Below are 17731 nucleotides of genomic sequence, written 5' to 3' on the forward strand. Positions count from 1 at the left end.
ATCCAACAGAGAAAAATAATATAACAACACACTCCCCATTGACCCAATCATGACAGTCACTAAATAACTGCTTTTGCAGCCATTTGGCTTCTAACAAATTGGAGGATAAACGGGCCCTTCTGATTTCTGAATAACAAAGTTTGATAAAAATCAACGACTAACAAATGGTGCAGTACGGAGCCCTGGAAGTGTCATCGCAAAATGTTTTGCATGTGGAGAGAATGTGTGTGTGCACATTTTATTATATTGTGCGCTCATTTTATGATATTGTGTGCATGTTTTAAGCATTGTTTGAGTAAAACAAGGGCACGATCTACTTAAACTTGGCCACAATTTGTAAAACGTCCACTCAATATTGTCTTGACACACAAATGTTGGCTATTAGTCAACAAACCCAGAGACAGTGTAATACGAAGGCTGTCAATAAAGTAAGGGTCCTTTTTATTTTTTTCAAAAACTATATGGATTTCATTCATATGTTTTTACGTCAGACATGCTTGAACCCTTGTGCGCATGCGTGAGTTTTTCCACGCCTGTCGGTGACGTCATTCGCCTGTGAGCACTCCTTGTGGGAGGAGTCGTCCAGCCCCTCGTCGGAATTCCTTTGTCTGAGAAGTTTCTGAGAGACTGGCGCGTTGTTTGATCAAAATCTTTTCTAAACCTGTGAGACACATCGAAGTGGACACGGTTCGAAAAATTAAGCTGGTTTTCAGTGAAAATTTTAACGGCTGATGAGAGATTTTGAGGTGATACTGTCGCTTTAAGGACTTCCCACGGAGCGAGACGTCGCTCAGCGCTCTCAGCCGCCGTCGTCAGCCTGTTCAAGCTGAAAACCTCCACATTTCAGGCTCTATTGATCCAGGACGTCGTGAGAGAACAGAGAAGTTTCAGAAGAAGTCGGTTTCAGCATTTTATCCGGATATTCCACTGTTAAAGGAGATTTTTTTTAATGAAAGACGTGCGGATGGGTCCGCGCGTCGGGACGCAGCCAACGCGGTGCGGCGGCACAGGAAAAACACCTCCGTGTTGATAACCATTTGTAAAATCCAGGCTGCTTTTGATGGCTTTCAGTGGAGTGAGTATATGAGAAATTGTTTAACAGGCAGGACTTGTTCCAACTTGTCCTTAAGGCTTTCAACAGAGGTGTTTTTCCTGTGGCGGAGCGTCGCGCCGGCTGCGTCCCGACGCGCGGACCTGTCCACACGTCTTTCATTAAAAAAATCTCCTTTAACAGTGGAATATCGCACCGTGGGAAGTCCTTAAAGCGACAGAATCACCTCAAAATCTCTCATCAGCCGTTAAAATTTTCACTGAAAACCAGCTTAATTTTTCTAACCGTGTCCACTTCGATGTGTCTCACAGGTTTAGATAAAATTTTGATCAAACAACGCGCCAGTCTCTCAGCAACTTCTCAGACAAAGGAATTCCGACGAGGGGCTGGACGACTCCTCCCACAAGGAGTGCTCACAGGCGAATGACGTCACCGACAGGCGTGGAAAAACTCACGCATGCGCACGAGGGTTCAAGCATGTCTGACGTAAAAACATATGAATGAAATCCATGTAGTTTTTGAAAAAAATAAAAAGGACCGTTACTTTACTGACAGCCCTCGTACATTTCCCCATTAGAAATGGATGTGGTCAGGATATATCATGGTTTGGGTGCACAAGGACATATAGAGAACTCTAGCTACCCAGCATGCCATCATCTGGAGTTTAAGCACATTAAAAAGGACACTGAGGGCGAAGCATCTCCCGTTGTGAGTATGACAATTTAGGTCATATTATGGAGTTCACTTTGAACGAAAGGAAAACGTGCGCTTGTTTTATTAATTTGAGGGCTCAATTAAAGGAAAACGTGCAAACGTTTTATTACTTTAAGAGTATGTTTTATTAATTCCAGGGCTCAATTGAAGGAAAACGTGTGCACAAATTATCATGGCCAGAAAAAAATATCACTTTAAGTGACCTCTCCCGGATTCTGTAGTGCAGTACTATGGTACAGTATTTTTATTTTACTAAGATCTTGGGTTGAGATCTGTTTTTACTTTGACATGGAGGAGGATATAAATATATAGTTATTTTTATTTGTGTAAAAAAGCCCTTTTTTCAAACTATTCATTTGATTTCATAAGTGGTCTAATTTGCCCATAAATGGCCAAAGGTTTGCATAGAAGTGTTGACATGCTGTGAAAACATAAATTCCTCATTTATCTTATCTGTTCCTGAAACTGCATTTTGTTTCTCCCACATGATTCATTTACTGAGAATAATCAGGGTGCCAATCATTGACTATTGCAACCAGCACTTAGTCATGATTCAGGTACAGATATACAACATCAAATCAAATCAAATCAATTTTATTTATATAGCGCCAAATCACAACAAAGAGTCGCTCCAAGGCGCTTTGTATTGTAAGGCAAAAGCCATACAATAATTACAGAAAAACCCCAACGATCAAAATGACCCCCTATGAGCAAGCACTTGGCGACAATGGAAAGGAAAACTCCCTTTTAACAGGAAGAAACCTCCAGCAGAACCAGGCTCAGGGAGGGGCAGTCTTCTGCTGGGACTGGTTGGGGCTGAGGGGAGAGAATCAGCAAAAAGACATGCTGTGGAAGAGAGCAGAGATCAATCACCAATGATTAAAAGCAGAGTGGTGCATACAGAGCAAAAGAGGTGAATAAAAAGAAACACTGGGTGCATCATGGGAAACCCCCCAGCAGTCTAAGTCTATAGCAGCATAACTAAGGGATGGTTCAGGGTCACCTGATCCAGCCCCAACTATAAACTTTTTCAAAAAGGAAAGTTTTAAGCTTAATCTTAAAAGTAGAGAGGGTGTCTGTCTCCCTAATCCGAATTGGGAGCTGGTTCCACAGGAGAGGAGCCTGAAAGCTGAAGGCTCTGTGCAAGGAGTGCAAGGAGTTCTCAGAACATCAGTGCAGTTGTCTGTATTGCCTCATCTGCATATCTGTATGTGAGGTCATCATGCAGGTTCTGTTCTACCACAATATAGTGTTCCATGAAACAATGTGCACACCATCAACAAATTCTGCTTTAATTTCTTCTGAGAAAAACACAAAACCAGTAGTGCTGTGTGCTCACATGTGCTTATTTATTGCATTTGCTACCTGAAACCATGCATCTGTCTTTACAAGTGCTAGACACAATAGAATAGCCCATTCATATTTTGGACTGTGTGATGAAACATAATGAGCTCATTATGTACAGCTGGCAGGAGCTTTGGGTACATGCTAGCAATCTCTTTTATGACTCTGTGGTGTTTTTAATGATTGCCAGGGCCTGGTTTGACCCCAGAGGGCAAAATTTGCAACCCACAAAGAGCATTATCACAGAGCCACTGTTTAATTATACAGTTCTGGCCAGAATTAATGGCACCCCAGAATTTTAAGTACAAAATGTTAAATACATTCAGAAATAAATGCAAATGAACTAATAAAATGTACATAGTGGAATTTGTGTCTGTTGCATTACCAGTTATACAGCTGGTGTCCTATACGGACCCTGACGCAGATGACTGAGTGAGAGTCCACAAGTCCTCCTGGATGGGACACAGTCTGACACAGGTTACTTCCCCTACCAACCAATGCTGGTACCCATTTTACAGCTGGCTGGGCTGACTCAACGCAGATCAAGTGTCTCCAGCCTTGGTCAAGGCTGGAGACCAAAGGAGACTGTGCATTTGAGATTGTGGCACCAAAACTCTTACATTCCGTAGACTCTGTTGGAACATAGGAGAAGCTCAAGACCTATGTATTTGTACAGACTTGCTTTTAACTAGTTTTATGTTATTGCTGTTTTTAGTTTCTGTATTTTTATTTCTGTGTTCCTAAATTCTTGTACAGCACTTTGTGATTTTATCTTGAAAAGTGCTATACAAATAAACTTTACTTACTTACTGGCTCTGCAACAGACTGATGTCCTGTCCAGGGTGTACCCCGCCTCACACTCCATTACTACTGGGATAGGCTTCAGCCCTCCGCGACCTTTAATTGGACTAAGTGGTTGAAGATGAGTGTGTGTGCTTACTTACTTACTCATCCAAGGACACAGACACCTAGCATGGCCAGGAATCAAACGCAGGTCTACATATTTGTGGTCCAGCTCCTTATCCCACTGAGCTACCTGTTGTACAGGAGCAGAAAAGAATTTAAAATAAAGATGCGAAATTTCAGCTACAGTTCACCAGAAAACATGTGGGAGACTCGATCCCACACAGTAAAACCAATGTAAAACTAACACTGATAGTGTTAATTTAACACTGGTGATTTTACTGTGCAGTTTTAACCACTGTTATTAAAGTCCTTGTCTGATCCACTCGACCCTGAAGCTGTGACAAATAATGCAACGGACGCAAGTTTCACAGTAAAAGTGCTTTAATTAGTAGCATGACGCAAAGCATAGATCCTGTCACAATGTATAAAAATGTTGAAAAATTATTTTCAATACGATCAGTGTTTAAAACAATTCCCTTCTCCTTTTCCTGCCATCCTTATCTCTTCCCATCATCCTGCTAGGGAACTCCAGCCTGAGTCACCAGTCTCCTGGCCTGCCACCCTGCAGCGCTCCAGCGGCAGCATGACTGCAGTGGACAATGTGGTTTTGACAGTGGGTGATGCTGAAGTCAAACTCAGGAGAAGTAAAAAGAAGAAGAAGAGAAGCAGCATGATTTTGATCACAGAGGAGAGAGAGAGGATCGACTGTAAGCGGGTGAGAACGAAAACAGCAACTACACAAACAGATTTTTAAATAATACATATATTTATTATCTGGAAATACTACTGCTGTGTTAATTTGGGATATCTATCTATAGCTGTCCAAGAAACAGGAGTTCCGCAGTGACACCAATTTGGCTGAGCCAAATGAAACAAATGTCTTGCTGAGCAGTGCAAACTCCAGATCTCTGCCCACTATCACAGGTGAAAAAACAAACATCTCAGGCAAGACATGTTCAAAGTGGTTTAGAGCTAATATTTGATTCATTCACACATATGAATGTATAACCAACTGTCATGATTGGTGTCCGTGGGGAGTGTGTTGTTACTTTATTTTGTCTCTGCTGGTTTTCTGACACTGTTATGGTTGCTTGGGGTTTTGCTGGAGGGACTTTTCTTGTCTGCTGTGTAATGCTTGGTGATGGGCGTTTCCTTCCTGTCCTCTCTCCTGCTTGCCATGCCCCTTTCCAGATCCTTCTTCACACACCTGTCTTGCATTTCCTTCTAATCACTTCCTCTATTTAAGTCACACCTTTCACCCTACCTGTTTGTGAGATTGTTGAGCCTTGAGCTACTTTTGAGCACTTTTTCACTGAGCGGTTTTTCCCTTGTTGAACCTACCTGTGTTTTTGACCTGTCTGCCTGTTTTTGACCCCATCTCTACCTCATGTTCGGATCCTGTTGTTTATCTCGGCCTGCCTACCCGTCTATCAAACCTTGCCTGAACATTTATTAAACCCTGTTTTATTGTCATCTGAATCTTGCATTTGTGTCCAGCCACGCTGTACCAGTAAGCCTGACGCCAACTAATTTACACATCTTACTCACATACCTTTATACGTTACTCGGCAGTGTTTACACATTTACAAATGATCCCACAGCAATGTTGCCATGTGTGTACATTATCTCCAATCATATAGTAGTCATTATTACCTTTATACATTACTTGTTATGTTTCGGACGCGGTTGGAGCACCGACCCAGCGTTTGAAGGACCAAGCATAAAATAAGCAGAGCACGGTTCAAAAGATAACAGAATTTAATAAACATAACAGTGAGTGATATTAAACAACTAAACAGTCCGCGGTCTGGTGAGGTGAAAACACGGCGCGCTCTCAGCAGCGCAAACGGTCCGGAGCCACAGCAGTTCGGACCCAGGGACCCCGCCGACACCCCCCAGGTGGCCGTGACAAACCGAGTCTGTGAAGAAAGAAAACATGAGGTGAGTCCAACTCCACACAGAGAGACACAACTCAAAGGTGCACGCAATCAGCAAACACTTCCTGGCTTAAATCTATACATCAGCTTCTTACCCTGCAGGCACGGAACAACTCAGTTCAAATCTCCACTGCAGCAGAAGCTGATTAGACAATTAGCATAACCTGACAGCTCACTAACACAAGGTGTGAGGGACACCAAATCCACTGTCATTACTTCATAAAAGTCATCAAAACCTAATTACCTCAGGAAGTGTGCTGAAGAGCGTGAGACCTCACCCAATCCTCCTTCACAGACTGTGGCGTCAAACCTGGAGCGGTCTCTGCGTCTGTGATGGTGAGATTGTTCTCCTGACGTCGATCTCACACGTCTGCTCACAAGGTCGAGTCTCTGGCAATCACACACTGTGCATTCAAGGTTTACATGCAGCAATCTCTGATTATGACAAAATACACCACAGCTGTGAGTCCTGATGACCTGCATGTGATAACAAGCCTCAGGTGTTCAGGGTGAGGTCCTGATGCTCAGCCACTCAGTCCTGAATGCATACCACCTGGTGGGAGAAACAGAAAACAAAAACCAAACCAGCCAAACACCCCAGCCCACAACAGTACCCCACCCTCACGGGAAGCCTCCCGGCGACCACACGGACCTGGGCCAGGAAAAACAAAGCCCCCCTCCAGGGACCATGGCTGGAATGTTGGCTGGGAACAAAAAAAAACACCTCCTGCAGCTTCAGCTCCTTGTGCTGACGATCCAGCTGGGAAAGGCCCGTCTCCAGGAGCTGTGCGTTACTGTGCTCTGATGACAGCTCCATCATCAGCTGCTCCACCTGCAACGTTAATCTCTTCATGCAGTCATTGATCATCTCAATGTTGAGCGTCTCCAGCTCTTCCCTCAGCTGGATAACGCACGCTCCCAGCCGCCTCTTCTCTGTCAACAGGGAACTCCGTGCCGAGACCATCACTCTCATCCTGGAGCCCGTCCTTTCCCATCCTGAGCCTGTCTGCAGCAGACTGCTCCGCAGCTGACACTCCAGTGCAGAGACATCCCTTGTTGACTTGAATGGTCTTGCCCTCTGTTTCATTTAGCAAACCTGTTAGTCTCCACCTTTGCGTTCATTCCTGTCGACTCTTGCTTTAGTTCACTTTGCATAAGTTTGGCCAGGAGTTCTTAAACCTGTGCACTCAGCCTTCTTCCGACTATGTGTTAAAGTCTGCTTAGTCATAAACAAAAAATAAAGACAAACACAAACAACCATACCAACCCCCCCTCCCCAGAGGACCGTTCCATCAAACCCCGGGAAGAGGAGAAAAGAAAAAACACAACCCAAACTTAAGCTTGCAAACAAAAAAAAACGCTACCCCCCCCCCCCGGACGACATGTAGGGACCAACACCCCCCAGAGGACATCCCGCCAGCTCCAGGAGTAATAACCACAGCCGAGGTCCCTCTGGGATCCAAAGTCACCCACGGGGACTCCCAGCGCCTCCCAGAGGACCGTTCCATCAAACCCCAGGAGACGCCCCCCTCATGACTAACAGACCCAGCCCCGGCCGTCTATGGCTAGATGGACCCACAGTCCTTTCCCCCCCAGAGGACACCACAGTCACACCCTGAGGGCGGAAACTGGGGGAAAAAAAACATACAAACAAAACAACAACCCCAACCCCACCCCCTCAGCGCAGTGGAAACTGGAAGTACGTCCAGTGTCACCAACCACGACTATACCCCAAAAGTCAACCGGGAGGAGTGGAACAGCGGTAATGGCATACAGCACAAGACGGCGCCACCCCTCCGACTTTTAAACCAGCCACCAGCTGTGGGTATATTCCACTGCCCCAAATCTCAGCTACGCCGATGGCATACGGCTCAAAGGCGCGCTGAAGCCGGAGGTGGAACAGGGAAGTAACAAAAAAAAACCCTAAACCCCCCCACCCGGGTGCAGAGGTTACCTGGGAAACGCCCAGCATAACCGACCTGCACAACCCCAGCAACGCCAATGGCAAACGGCACAGAGGCGCGCCAAGGCTGGAGGTTGCAAAGGGAATTAAAACCCCCCCCCCCTCCCGGGTGCAGAGGTTACCTGGGAAACGCCCAGCATAACCAAACTGCACCACTCCAGCAACGCCGACAACGTACGGCTCATACGGCTGGAGCCAGAGGAGAAGAGAGGGCACAACAAAAACAAAAAAAAAAGAAAAAACAACCCAATTACCCCCCTTCACCCCCCAGAGGACCGTCCCATCAAACCCTGGGAGGTGAAACCAAAAGAAATAAAAAAGAAAGACTAACAGACTAACATAAAGTCACCTGGGTCAAACTATGCTCCAGACAGCCTGTATTTTCACGCCACCAGACCACTGACAATGCTTAAAAACCCACAAAAACAACAAATTAACCCCTGATAAAAACACCTCATACTAAAACAAGAAACAGATAATAGACCAATAAAAAAAAACTAACATTGGCCTACATCGTCAAGTGCAAAGAATGGAAAAACATTGTGTTTTCCATCCTTTGCACCTGAACGGTAATGTGACTCTGTCACCAACAGAGGGAGCCAAAGTGCCAAATAAGAAAATCCCCGTGGTAACAGAGTAAAAACCAATTCACACTGCTGCCACAGCAGTTCGGACCCAGGGACCCCGCCGACACCCCCCCAGGTGGCCGCGACAAACCGAGTCTGTGAAGAAAGAAAACATGAGGTGAGTCCAACTCCACACAGAGAGAAGCAACTCAAAGGTGCACGCAATCAGCAAACACTTCCTGGCTTAAATCTATACATCAGCTTCTTACCCTGCAGGCACGGAACAACTCAGTTCAAATCTCCACTGCAGCAGAAGCTGATTAGACAATTAGCATAACGTGACAGCTCACTAACACAAGGTGTGAGGGACACCAAATCCACTGTCATTACTTCATAAAAGTCATCAAAACCTAATTAGCTCAGGAAGTGTGCTGAAGAGTGTGAGACCTCACCCAATCCTCCTTCACAGACTGTGGCGTCAAACCTGGAGCGGTCTCTGCGTCCGTGATGGTGAGATTGTTCTCCTGACGTCGATCTCACACGTCTGCTCACAAGGTCGAGTCTCTGGCAATCACACACTGTGCATTCAAGGTTTAAATGCAGCAATCTCTGATTATGACAAAATACACCACAGCTGTGAGTCCTGATGACCTGCACGTGATAACAAGCCTCAGGTGTTCAGGGTGAGGTCCTGATGCTCAGCCACTCAGTCCTGAATGCATACCACCTGGTGGGAGAAACAGAAAACAAAAACCAAACCAGCCAAACACCCCAGCCTACAACATTACTCCTAATTCAGCCATGCATCCTTTACACATTATACTTAAACATGTCTCAATCCTTTCATCTCTATACATTATCCTTACTCGCTTAACAAAGCTTCAGCCTTTATACATCAATGCTGTCACCTTGATCTTCCTAAATTACTTGTCAGCCATGCTATCTGTATACATTATCCCTAAACACATAACAATGATTTCACCTTTACATTATCTCCAATTACTTAAACCCCTGTCACACATAGCCGGAATTATGCAGAGTGGCGTCGGACTTATGAATTTGTGCACATCCGAAAGGAGTGGGATTTCAGTTCCAAAACATTCTGACAGCCATCTGTGGAAGTCGACACAGTTGGTCAAAATCGGCGGGCGGCCCCGAGTGTGATGCATATGTTCAAAACCCTCCAGGTGCAGTTGAGATGGGGCACCTATCCGACGGCAGTCCATGTGTTATCTGAGGACCATCTGACTGCAATTTACATATTTCAATGGCGGAAAAACAGGATCCATAATGATTTGAGCGCATACGTGGGAACCTTGAGATAAATCTGGCACAGTATGCCTGCCGGTATGACCTCCACATGCCACGTATAATAATGTAAATAAAAATGGAATACATGATTTGCAAATCCTCTTCAACCTATATTCAATTGAATACACCACAAAGACAAGATATTTAATGTTCTAACTGACAAACTTTATTGTTTTGTACAAATATTTGCTCATTTTGAAATGGATGCCTGCAACACATTTCAAAAAAGTTGGGACAGTGGTATTTTTATCACTGTGTTACATCACCTTTCCTGGTATAACGAGGCTATACCAGCACCGCAGAGAGGACGCCAGTGGACCTCAGTCTGCAGTTCATCTCCACCTGAAAGACACTAACCACACGTTTGAGGACAAGGAAGTTAAACTCTTAGCCAGAGAGAAGAAATGGTTTGAGAGAGGTGTCAAGGAAGCATTCTTTGTAAAACAGTTGAAACCCAGTCTTAACCGGGGGGCGGATCTCAGACACGCTTTGTCCCCTGTTTACAATGGGGTACTCAGGTCTAAGCAGTTTCAGTCTTTTGTTCATGGTAATGAGTCATTCACGTCATCAGGAGAGTCGTCAAGGGAGCCATCAGGGGAGGCTTCCATCCCATCATTAGGAGAGTGCACAATAGGTGCTAATTAGAGCTATTGTTTAGTCACTAGCCTATAGCAGTCAGCCTCTCGGTAGGAGGGGTCTGGTTAGGTTAAAAACTCCAGCTTTTGTTGGCTTCTGGTTTATTCTTCTCTACAAGAGTCAAGACAGAAGTCAGACTACCAGAGCAAGAATTTTAGCAGAGGAAGCTTCTGTGATTTGAAGCGAAACTTCCTCACGTCAAGCAACCCAGTCCAGTCGAAGATTCAAGCTTCTCTACTATGGAAACCACCTGGACAACTGAGAGCCTACACAGAAACATCACCTTTCCTTCTAACAACACTCAATAAGTGTTTGGGAACTGAGGACACTAATTGTTGAAGCTTTGTAGGTGGACTTGTTTCCCATTCTTGCTTGATGTGCAACTTCAGTTGTTCAACAGTCCGGAGTCTCCGTTGTCGTATTTTGTGCTTCATAATGTGCCACACATTTTCAATGGATGACAGGTCTGGACTGCAAGCAGGCCAGTCTAGTATCTGCACTCTTTTACAATGAAGCCACGCTGTTGTAACATGTGCAGAATGAGGCTTGGCATTGTCTTGCGGAAATAAGCAGGGACGTCCCTAAAAAGACATTGCTTGGATGGCAGCATGTGTTGCTCCAAAACCTGAATGTACCTTTCAGCATTGATGGAGCCATCACAGATTTGTATGTTGCCCATGCCATGGGCAATAACACACCCCCATACCATCACAGATGCTGGCTTTTGAACTTTGCGCTGGTAACAATCTGGGGATGGTCTTTTTCGTCTTTTGTCCGGAGGACACGATGTCCATGATTTCCAAAAACAATTTGAAATGTGGACTCATCAGACCATAGCACACTTTTCCACTTTGCATCTGTCCAATTCAAATGAGTTCAGGCCCCAGAGAAGGCGCCAACGTTTCTGGATGTTGTTGATGTATGGCTTTCGCTTTGCACGGTAGAATTTTAACTTGCACTTGTAGCGACGCACTGACAATGGTTTTCTGAAGAGTTCCTGAGCTTTATAGATTGTTTAATTACTTAGCAATGCTGCCATCTTTGCACATATCTTGAATTATTTAGCAAATTCAGCCATCTGTATACATTATCTCTAATTACTTAGTGATGTTTCCAGCTTTATACATTACCTCTGATTACTAATCAGTGCTGTCATCTTTGTGCATTATCTCAAATTGCATAGCAATGCTGCCAGGTTTCTACACAATAAATTCTGCCACCAGTGCCACTATTGTTGCAATGGAAGCAGGGGAACAGTTAACAAACAGAACTCTACAGACAGTTACATCCAGGGGCGCCGCCAGGGATTTTGGGCCCCATGAAAAGAAATCTTTCTGAGCCACCCCCCATATTATGTTGTCAGTATTATAATTGTATTAGGGGCCTCTCTGGGCCCCTGTCAATCATGGGCCCTAGAATCCTTCTCCTTATTCTCCCCTTTTCGGCACTCCTGGTCACACCATCATCAGTAATCATCGACACAAAGATACAAACCATCAGTCCTATGTGTTTGTGTGTAGGTCAGTCCTTATCAGTTGTGGGTGGAACAGAAGAGGTGGACACTGCAAGAGCCAGGAGGGACAGTAAAAGCATATCTGTCTGTGTGGCCTCTGACCGTACAGCAGACAGACGCTCAAAGGGCGTCATAAACCTCCTCTTCAAGTCAAAGGTAGGCAAAGGCATGTCCATTTTAACACAGCATAGAAACAGCTGGTTCCTTTAGGCTTCTTGCAAGTAATAGACAATACAGAACATTTTTTAACATCAGATTTCTCAAAATGATTTCAGCTGCTGGCCAAAGATAAAACATCCAAAACATTTGAAAGGTTGGACAGCAAAGCATCCTTTAACTGGATTCGCAAAACATCTTTTACATACTGTATTTTACCTGTAGCAAAGTCTAGATAAAACTTACAATGTACAGGACATTGCCTTCATTTATGCTTTCTCTGTCTGTCCAAGTATGCACTCATCATGAATATGACAACTCATTAAAATATATATGGACACTTAATACTTACAGTATACAGTAGGTAACCCTGAGAAGCAGAAAGCACATTTTTCTTTTGTGACTTCCACTTGACATGTTTGCATATTAATGATGATGAAATTATTTTAATTGTGAACAGATCATAACTGTTTTATCCATGCTAGACACTTGAGACTATCACAGGTACTTCCTGCAGAGTAGACAAGCTAATTAGACTTTAAGGTTGTCTGACACAAGTACACTTGAATAGCAATCAAGTAAAAGTTATTTCTCTTTCTAAGCAGCATTACTTAATGCTTTATGTCAGAGATTTTATGCTAAATTGCATGTACTAATTTACTAATATTTGTAGATGATGTATATATTGTTTGTGTGTATGTGGGGGTAGTGGTTGTGTATGTGGGGATGTTGCCATGGTAACAGATCAAAAGTAGCTATACATACCCACATAAGTCCATACAACTCAGTTTTATATCTAAATATATACGATCTAGAATTAGGTTTCCCAAGTGTCATAATTTCACATTTTTCTGTGTTCCGATCCACGGTGAAGCTGTGACTGCTGGTGTAACAGCCTCACAGTCTCTCCCACTACTCTTTCAGAATCTTATAACTCCTTCAAAGTTGTTGTCAGGAATTTGATGGCTTCCCTGACCAGTCTTTTTTCTGAGACAGTTTTTGGGAACTGTCTGGATTTGTAACACTGTTTCTATTACATTTTTTATGTAAATAAAGTCCAAATCACATTCTTTGAGTTGGACATTTTCATGTTGTTTCAAATGTTCAGAAAACTTTAAAAGTGATTCATCTGCATTATAATGAAAAGGTTCTACTACATGTGCCTTCCATTGTTTTGAATGGGATATTTTATTTATATCATAGTGTTTCAGAAATTTTAAATATAGAACACATTGGCAGCCCCCCCCCCCCCCAAAAAAAAAAAAAAAATTAAAATAAATAAATAAATAAAACTGGTGTCATAACAAAATTCAAATGTGTCACTCCAATGGTTCCAAAATTTTTGGGTGCCACTGTATTGTACAACCCCTGGCAATAATTATGGAATCACTGCCTCAGAGGATGTTCATTCAGTTGTTTAATTTTGTAGAAAAAAAGCAGATCACAGACATGACACAAAACTAAAGTCATTTCAAATGGCAACTTCCTGGCTTTAAGAAACACTATAAGAAATCAGGAAAAATAATTGTGGCAGTCAGTAACGGTTACTTTTTTAGACCAAGCAGAGGGAAAAAAATATGGACTCAATTCTGAGGAATTATGGAATCACACTGTAAATTTTCATCCCCAAAACTAACACCTGCATCAAATCAGATCTGCTTGTTAGTCTGCATCTAAAAAGGAGTGATCACACCTTGGAGAACTGTTGCACCAAGTGGACTGACATGAATCATGGCTCCAACACGAGAGATGTCAATTGAAACAAAGGAGAGGATTATCAAACTCTTAAAAGAGGATAAACCATCACGCAATGTTGCAAAAGATGTTGGTGTCATGACGGGCGGCTGCCCGACACCAGGAACGGGTGGACCCATGGTACAAACTCCCAAATCAGGCTTTGAGGTATCAGAAGTCATTATGTTTATTGCAGGCAGAGGTTCGGTACACAGGTGGTCATATCGCGGAGCAGAGGTACAAGCAGGACCAGGCAAAAACGTAGTCATAGACGAACAGGGTCCAGTGGCACAGGCAAACTCAGACATCAGAGATTAGGCAAATACGCAGTCAAAAAATCAGGGCAAAAATACGGTACACGGCTGGACAGAAACAAGTCTGTGAACAAAGGCTGGAGAGTCTACTAAGACAACAATCTGGCGGTGAGCTGTAAGACTGTGAGGGCTTAAATAACAGGTGCTGTGAACAATGTGCATGTGCAGACTGATTAGGTAATAAGGTGCAGGTGTGCAGTGAAGATTCCAGAGAGGGGGCGTGGCTAGTAGACAAAGATCAAACACTGTGAAAGAGAGTGCTGTAAGGAGCAAACATACTTGGGCTGGTGTAGGGAGTGTGAGTGAGATGAACAACACACACAGAAACAAGGTGAGAGACATGGGCCAGGTGCAAAGAGCGTGACTGAAAGGAAACAAAGCAGACAGAACCAAAGAGAAAGACAGACATGAGGCAGGTGCAGAGAAGTGAACATGATTAACTGGAAGTGAGGAATAGCAGGGAATGATGAACAGGCTAGACGTGAGACAGAATAGCATATAACAGAACTGGGCAAGAACAGGAACAAATACTAAAACAGAGCAACAAGGAAAACAGAGACTACATGATACAGATGCAAAACCCAATGTAACTGACAACACAAATGAAAAAATCCACAGATGATGATCTAATGATCAGTAATACAAACATAATTTGACAGAACAAAACTAGAACAGAACTGGATGATGGCAACAGAATAACAAGAAACAAAGTAACAAGAAAAACATAACCGAATAAATCCCAAAGAAAACAAATATTAATAAATCAAAGCTGAAGCAGACCAGAAGCAACAGAAAGGAGGAAAACAAGGGCTCAGTGCCCTGACCCTGCCAAATCCCTGACAGTTGGTTGTTCAAAGTCAGCTGTGTCTAAACTCTGGACCAAATACAAACAACATGGGAAGGTTGTTAAAGGCAAACATACTGGTAGACCAAGGAAGACATCAAAGCGTCAAGACAGAAAACTTAAAGCAATATGTCTCAAAAATTGAAAATGCACAACAAAACAAATGAGGAACGAATGGGAGGAAACTGGAGTCAACATCTGTGACCGAACTGTAAGAAACCGCCTAAAGGAAATGGGATTTACATACAGAAAAGCTAAACGAAAGCCATCATTAACACCTAAACAGAAAAAAACAAGGTTACAATGGGCTAAGGAAAAGCAATCATGGACTGGATGAAAGTCATATTCAGTGATGAATCTCAAATCTGCATTGGGCAAGGTGATGATGCTGGAACTTTTGTTTGGTGCCGTTCCAATGAGATTTATAAAGATGACTGCCTGAAGAGAACATTTAAATTTCCACAGTCATTGATGATATGAGGCTGCATGTCAGGTAAAGGCACTGGGGAGATGGCTGTCATTACATCCTCAATAAATACACAAGTTTACGTTGATATTTTGGACACTTTTCTTATCCCATCAATTGAAAGGATGTTTGGGGATGATGAAATCATTTTTCAAGATGATAATGCATCTTGCCATAGAGCAAAAACTGTGAAAACATTCCTTGCAAAAAGACACATAGGGTCAATAGTCCGGATCTTAATCCAATTGAAAATCTTTGGTGGAAGTTGAAGAAAATGGTCCATGACAAGGCTCCAACCTGCAAAGCTGATCTGGCAACAGCAATCAGAGAAAGTTGGAGCCAGATTGATGAAGAGTACTGTTTGTTTGTCACTCAGAGACTGCAAGCTGTTATAAAAGCCAGAGGTGGTGCAGCAAAATACTAGTGATGTGTTGGAGCGTTCTTTTGTTTTTCATGATTCCATAATTTATTCCTCAGAATTGAGTGATTCCTTTTTTTTTTTCCCTCTGCTTGTTCTAAAAAAGTAACCGTTACTGACTGCCACAATTTTTTTTCCTGATTTCTTATAGTGTTTCTTAAAGCCAGAAAGTTGCCATTTGAAATGACTTTAGTTTTGTGTCATGTCAGTGATCTGCTTTTTTTCTACAAAATTAAACAACTGAATGAACATCCTCCGAGGCCGGTGATTCCATAATTTTTGCCAGGGGTTGTATATGGTGCCAGTTGTAGTGCTGTATTAAGGACACGACACACTTATGAAAACTTTATATTATGCCTAAAACCCGGTGAGACAGTTTTCATTAGAAGTTCTGTTGTTGTGTTTTTCAGCAGAGTTCCAAACCTGAGGATTTGAAGACTGGAGATGCTGCTAAGGACACTGGAAATCACTTCTGAAATCCATCGGTTGAACTCCTTATTGGTTTGACTGACTTCATATGCATTTTCAGAAACAGACAAACAAGTTCACATAAACATCAAATGTAGTCAAATATTGTCACTCACACACTCACTCATGCTCTCCTGTTGCCATAAAGTAATTGATTTTACTCTGTCAATAAATGCTGTGCCTGTTGAGTGACATTTTAAACAGGTAATTTAAGTGATTCTCAGGGAATCTAAATACCACCTTTCAGCTTTCAAATCAACTCTCTTTCTGCAAGAATGAACAAACACAAACCATCCTGGCGGTTTGTTGATTAAAAAGCTTCTTATGTGCTTTTCACCATTGATGCAGCTTTATGAAATTAATGATGAATAAAAATAAAAAAAACTGTGGAGGTTACGCTGTCCTTTATACACACACACACACACACACAAGAATGTATTCAGGAAAAGAATACACCACCTACTGATATACTGTGTATAGTAAGTTCAGCAAAGGATTGCTATGGCGATATGTATACTGGACAAGCCCGGCGTGATGTCATTCTTACGTTTTCTGAAGAACAGCCTTGAAGGTCAAATTCTACAAGTTGCCTTACTCCACCTAACTAATGAAACAACTTTGAATGGGTAAAAAAAAAAATAAAAAAAATTGGAGCATAGGCAAAACCAGTGTGTCCTGTGTGGGATGAATGGTCCAAACATGCTCCTATCTTGTAGTTAGCTTGCTAGTTAAGGCCAACAGGCAACTTTAGTTTGGGTGTTTGATTAATGCATATTTTTTGCTGATTGCGTATTAGTTTTCATAGTGGGTGGCTTGAGTGTGGGTATTAACATATATAACCAACATATTGTCTTGGTTACCATGGCACTGTTGTGTTTTGTATCTAGTTGAATCCAACACTGCAGTGACCCCACAGGATGTAAAGGAAAAAATGTTTTTGTTTTTTTGTTGTTTTTTTTTTTTGCCACACACTGAAGTCCAGTCCAACAAATGGGGAAGCTGGAAAGAGGAATCGACAAGCTGATAACTAAACACACTTGGAATTAAAGGACATGGGAGCAAATTCACCAAACAGCAGGAACTAAAATAAGGAGTCAAAATAATCCAGCAGATAAGGGGGAATAGTGGAAAACTAAACAGTGACATGTAACAAGAAGACGAGAGACAGGTGATTACAATGGAATACACCTGTGAAGGAACACCAAGTGACAGAGCCACACCTACAAACTCACATGGACAGACAGACTGAAACAAACCACTATATATAAGTCCTCTGGGTTGAGTAGAACCTAAAACACACCATAAATAATTACCAAACTAAAAGGGGAACCACAAAGTAGCAGAGTACAAAACCAAAGAAGAAAGGCTGAAAACTTAAGTGGAACTCAAA

At 42.8% G+C, this 17731-nt stretch overlaps 1 protein-coding gene across 2 annotated transcripts in view; it reads left to right on the top strand.

Moving 5' to 3' along the window:
* The window catches only part of LOC117519806 (dedicator of cytokinesis protein 2-like), a 406014-nt gene extending 389284 nt beyond the window's left edge, over window positions 1-16730 (top strand). Inside the window, exons 48-51 of one of the 2 annotated variants that reach the window (XM_034181049.1) lie at window positions 4538-4730; window positions 4834-4939; window positions 11949-12097; window positions 16284-16730. In XM_034181049.1, coding sequence (XP_034036940.1) covers window positions 4538-4730; window positions 4834-4939; window positions 11949-12097; window positions 16284-16349 — 514 coding nt within the window. In that variant the 3' untranslated portion in view covers window positions 16350-16730. The remainder of the gene's footprint in view (window positions 1-4537; window positions 4731-4833; window positions 4940-11948; window positions 12098-16283) is intronic. The other variant, XM_034181050.1, reaches the window with a different exon arrangement.
* The last annotated feature ends 1001 nt before the right edge of the window (window positions 16731-17731 follow it).

Source organism: Thalassophryne amazonica, chromosome 11 (assembly GCF_902500255.1).
Source record: "Thalassophryne amazonica chromosome 11, fThaAma1.1, whole genome shotgun sequence".
Classification (NCBI taxonomy): domain Eukaryota; kingdom Metazoa; phylum Chordata; class Actinopteri; order Batrachoidiformes; family Batrachoididae; genus Thalassophryne; species Thalassophryne amazonica.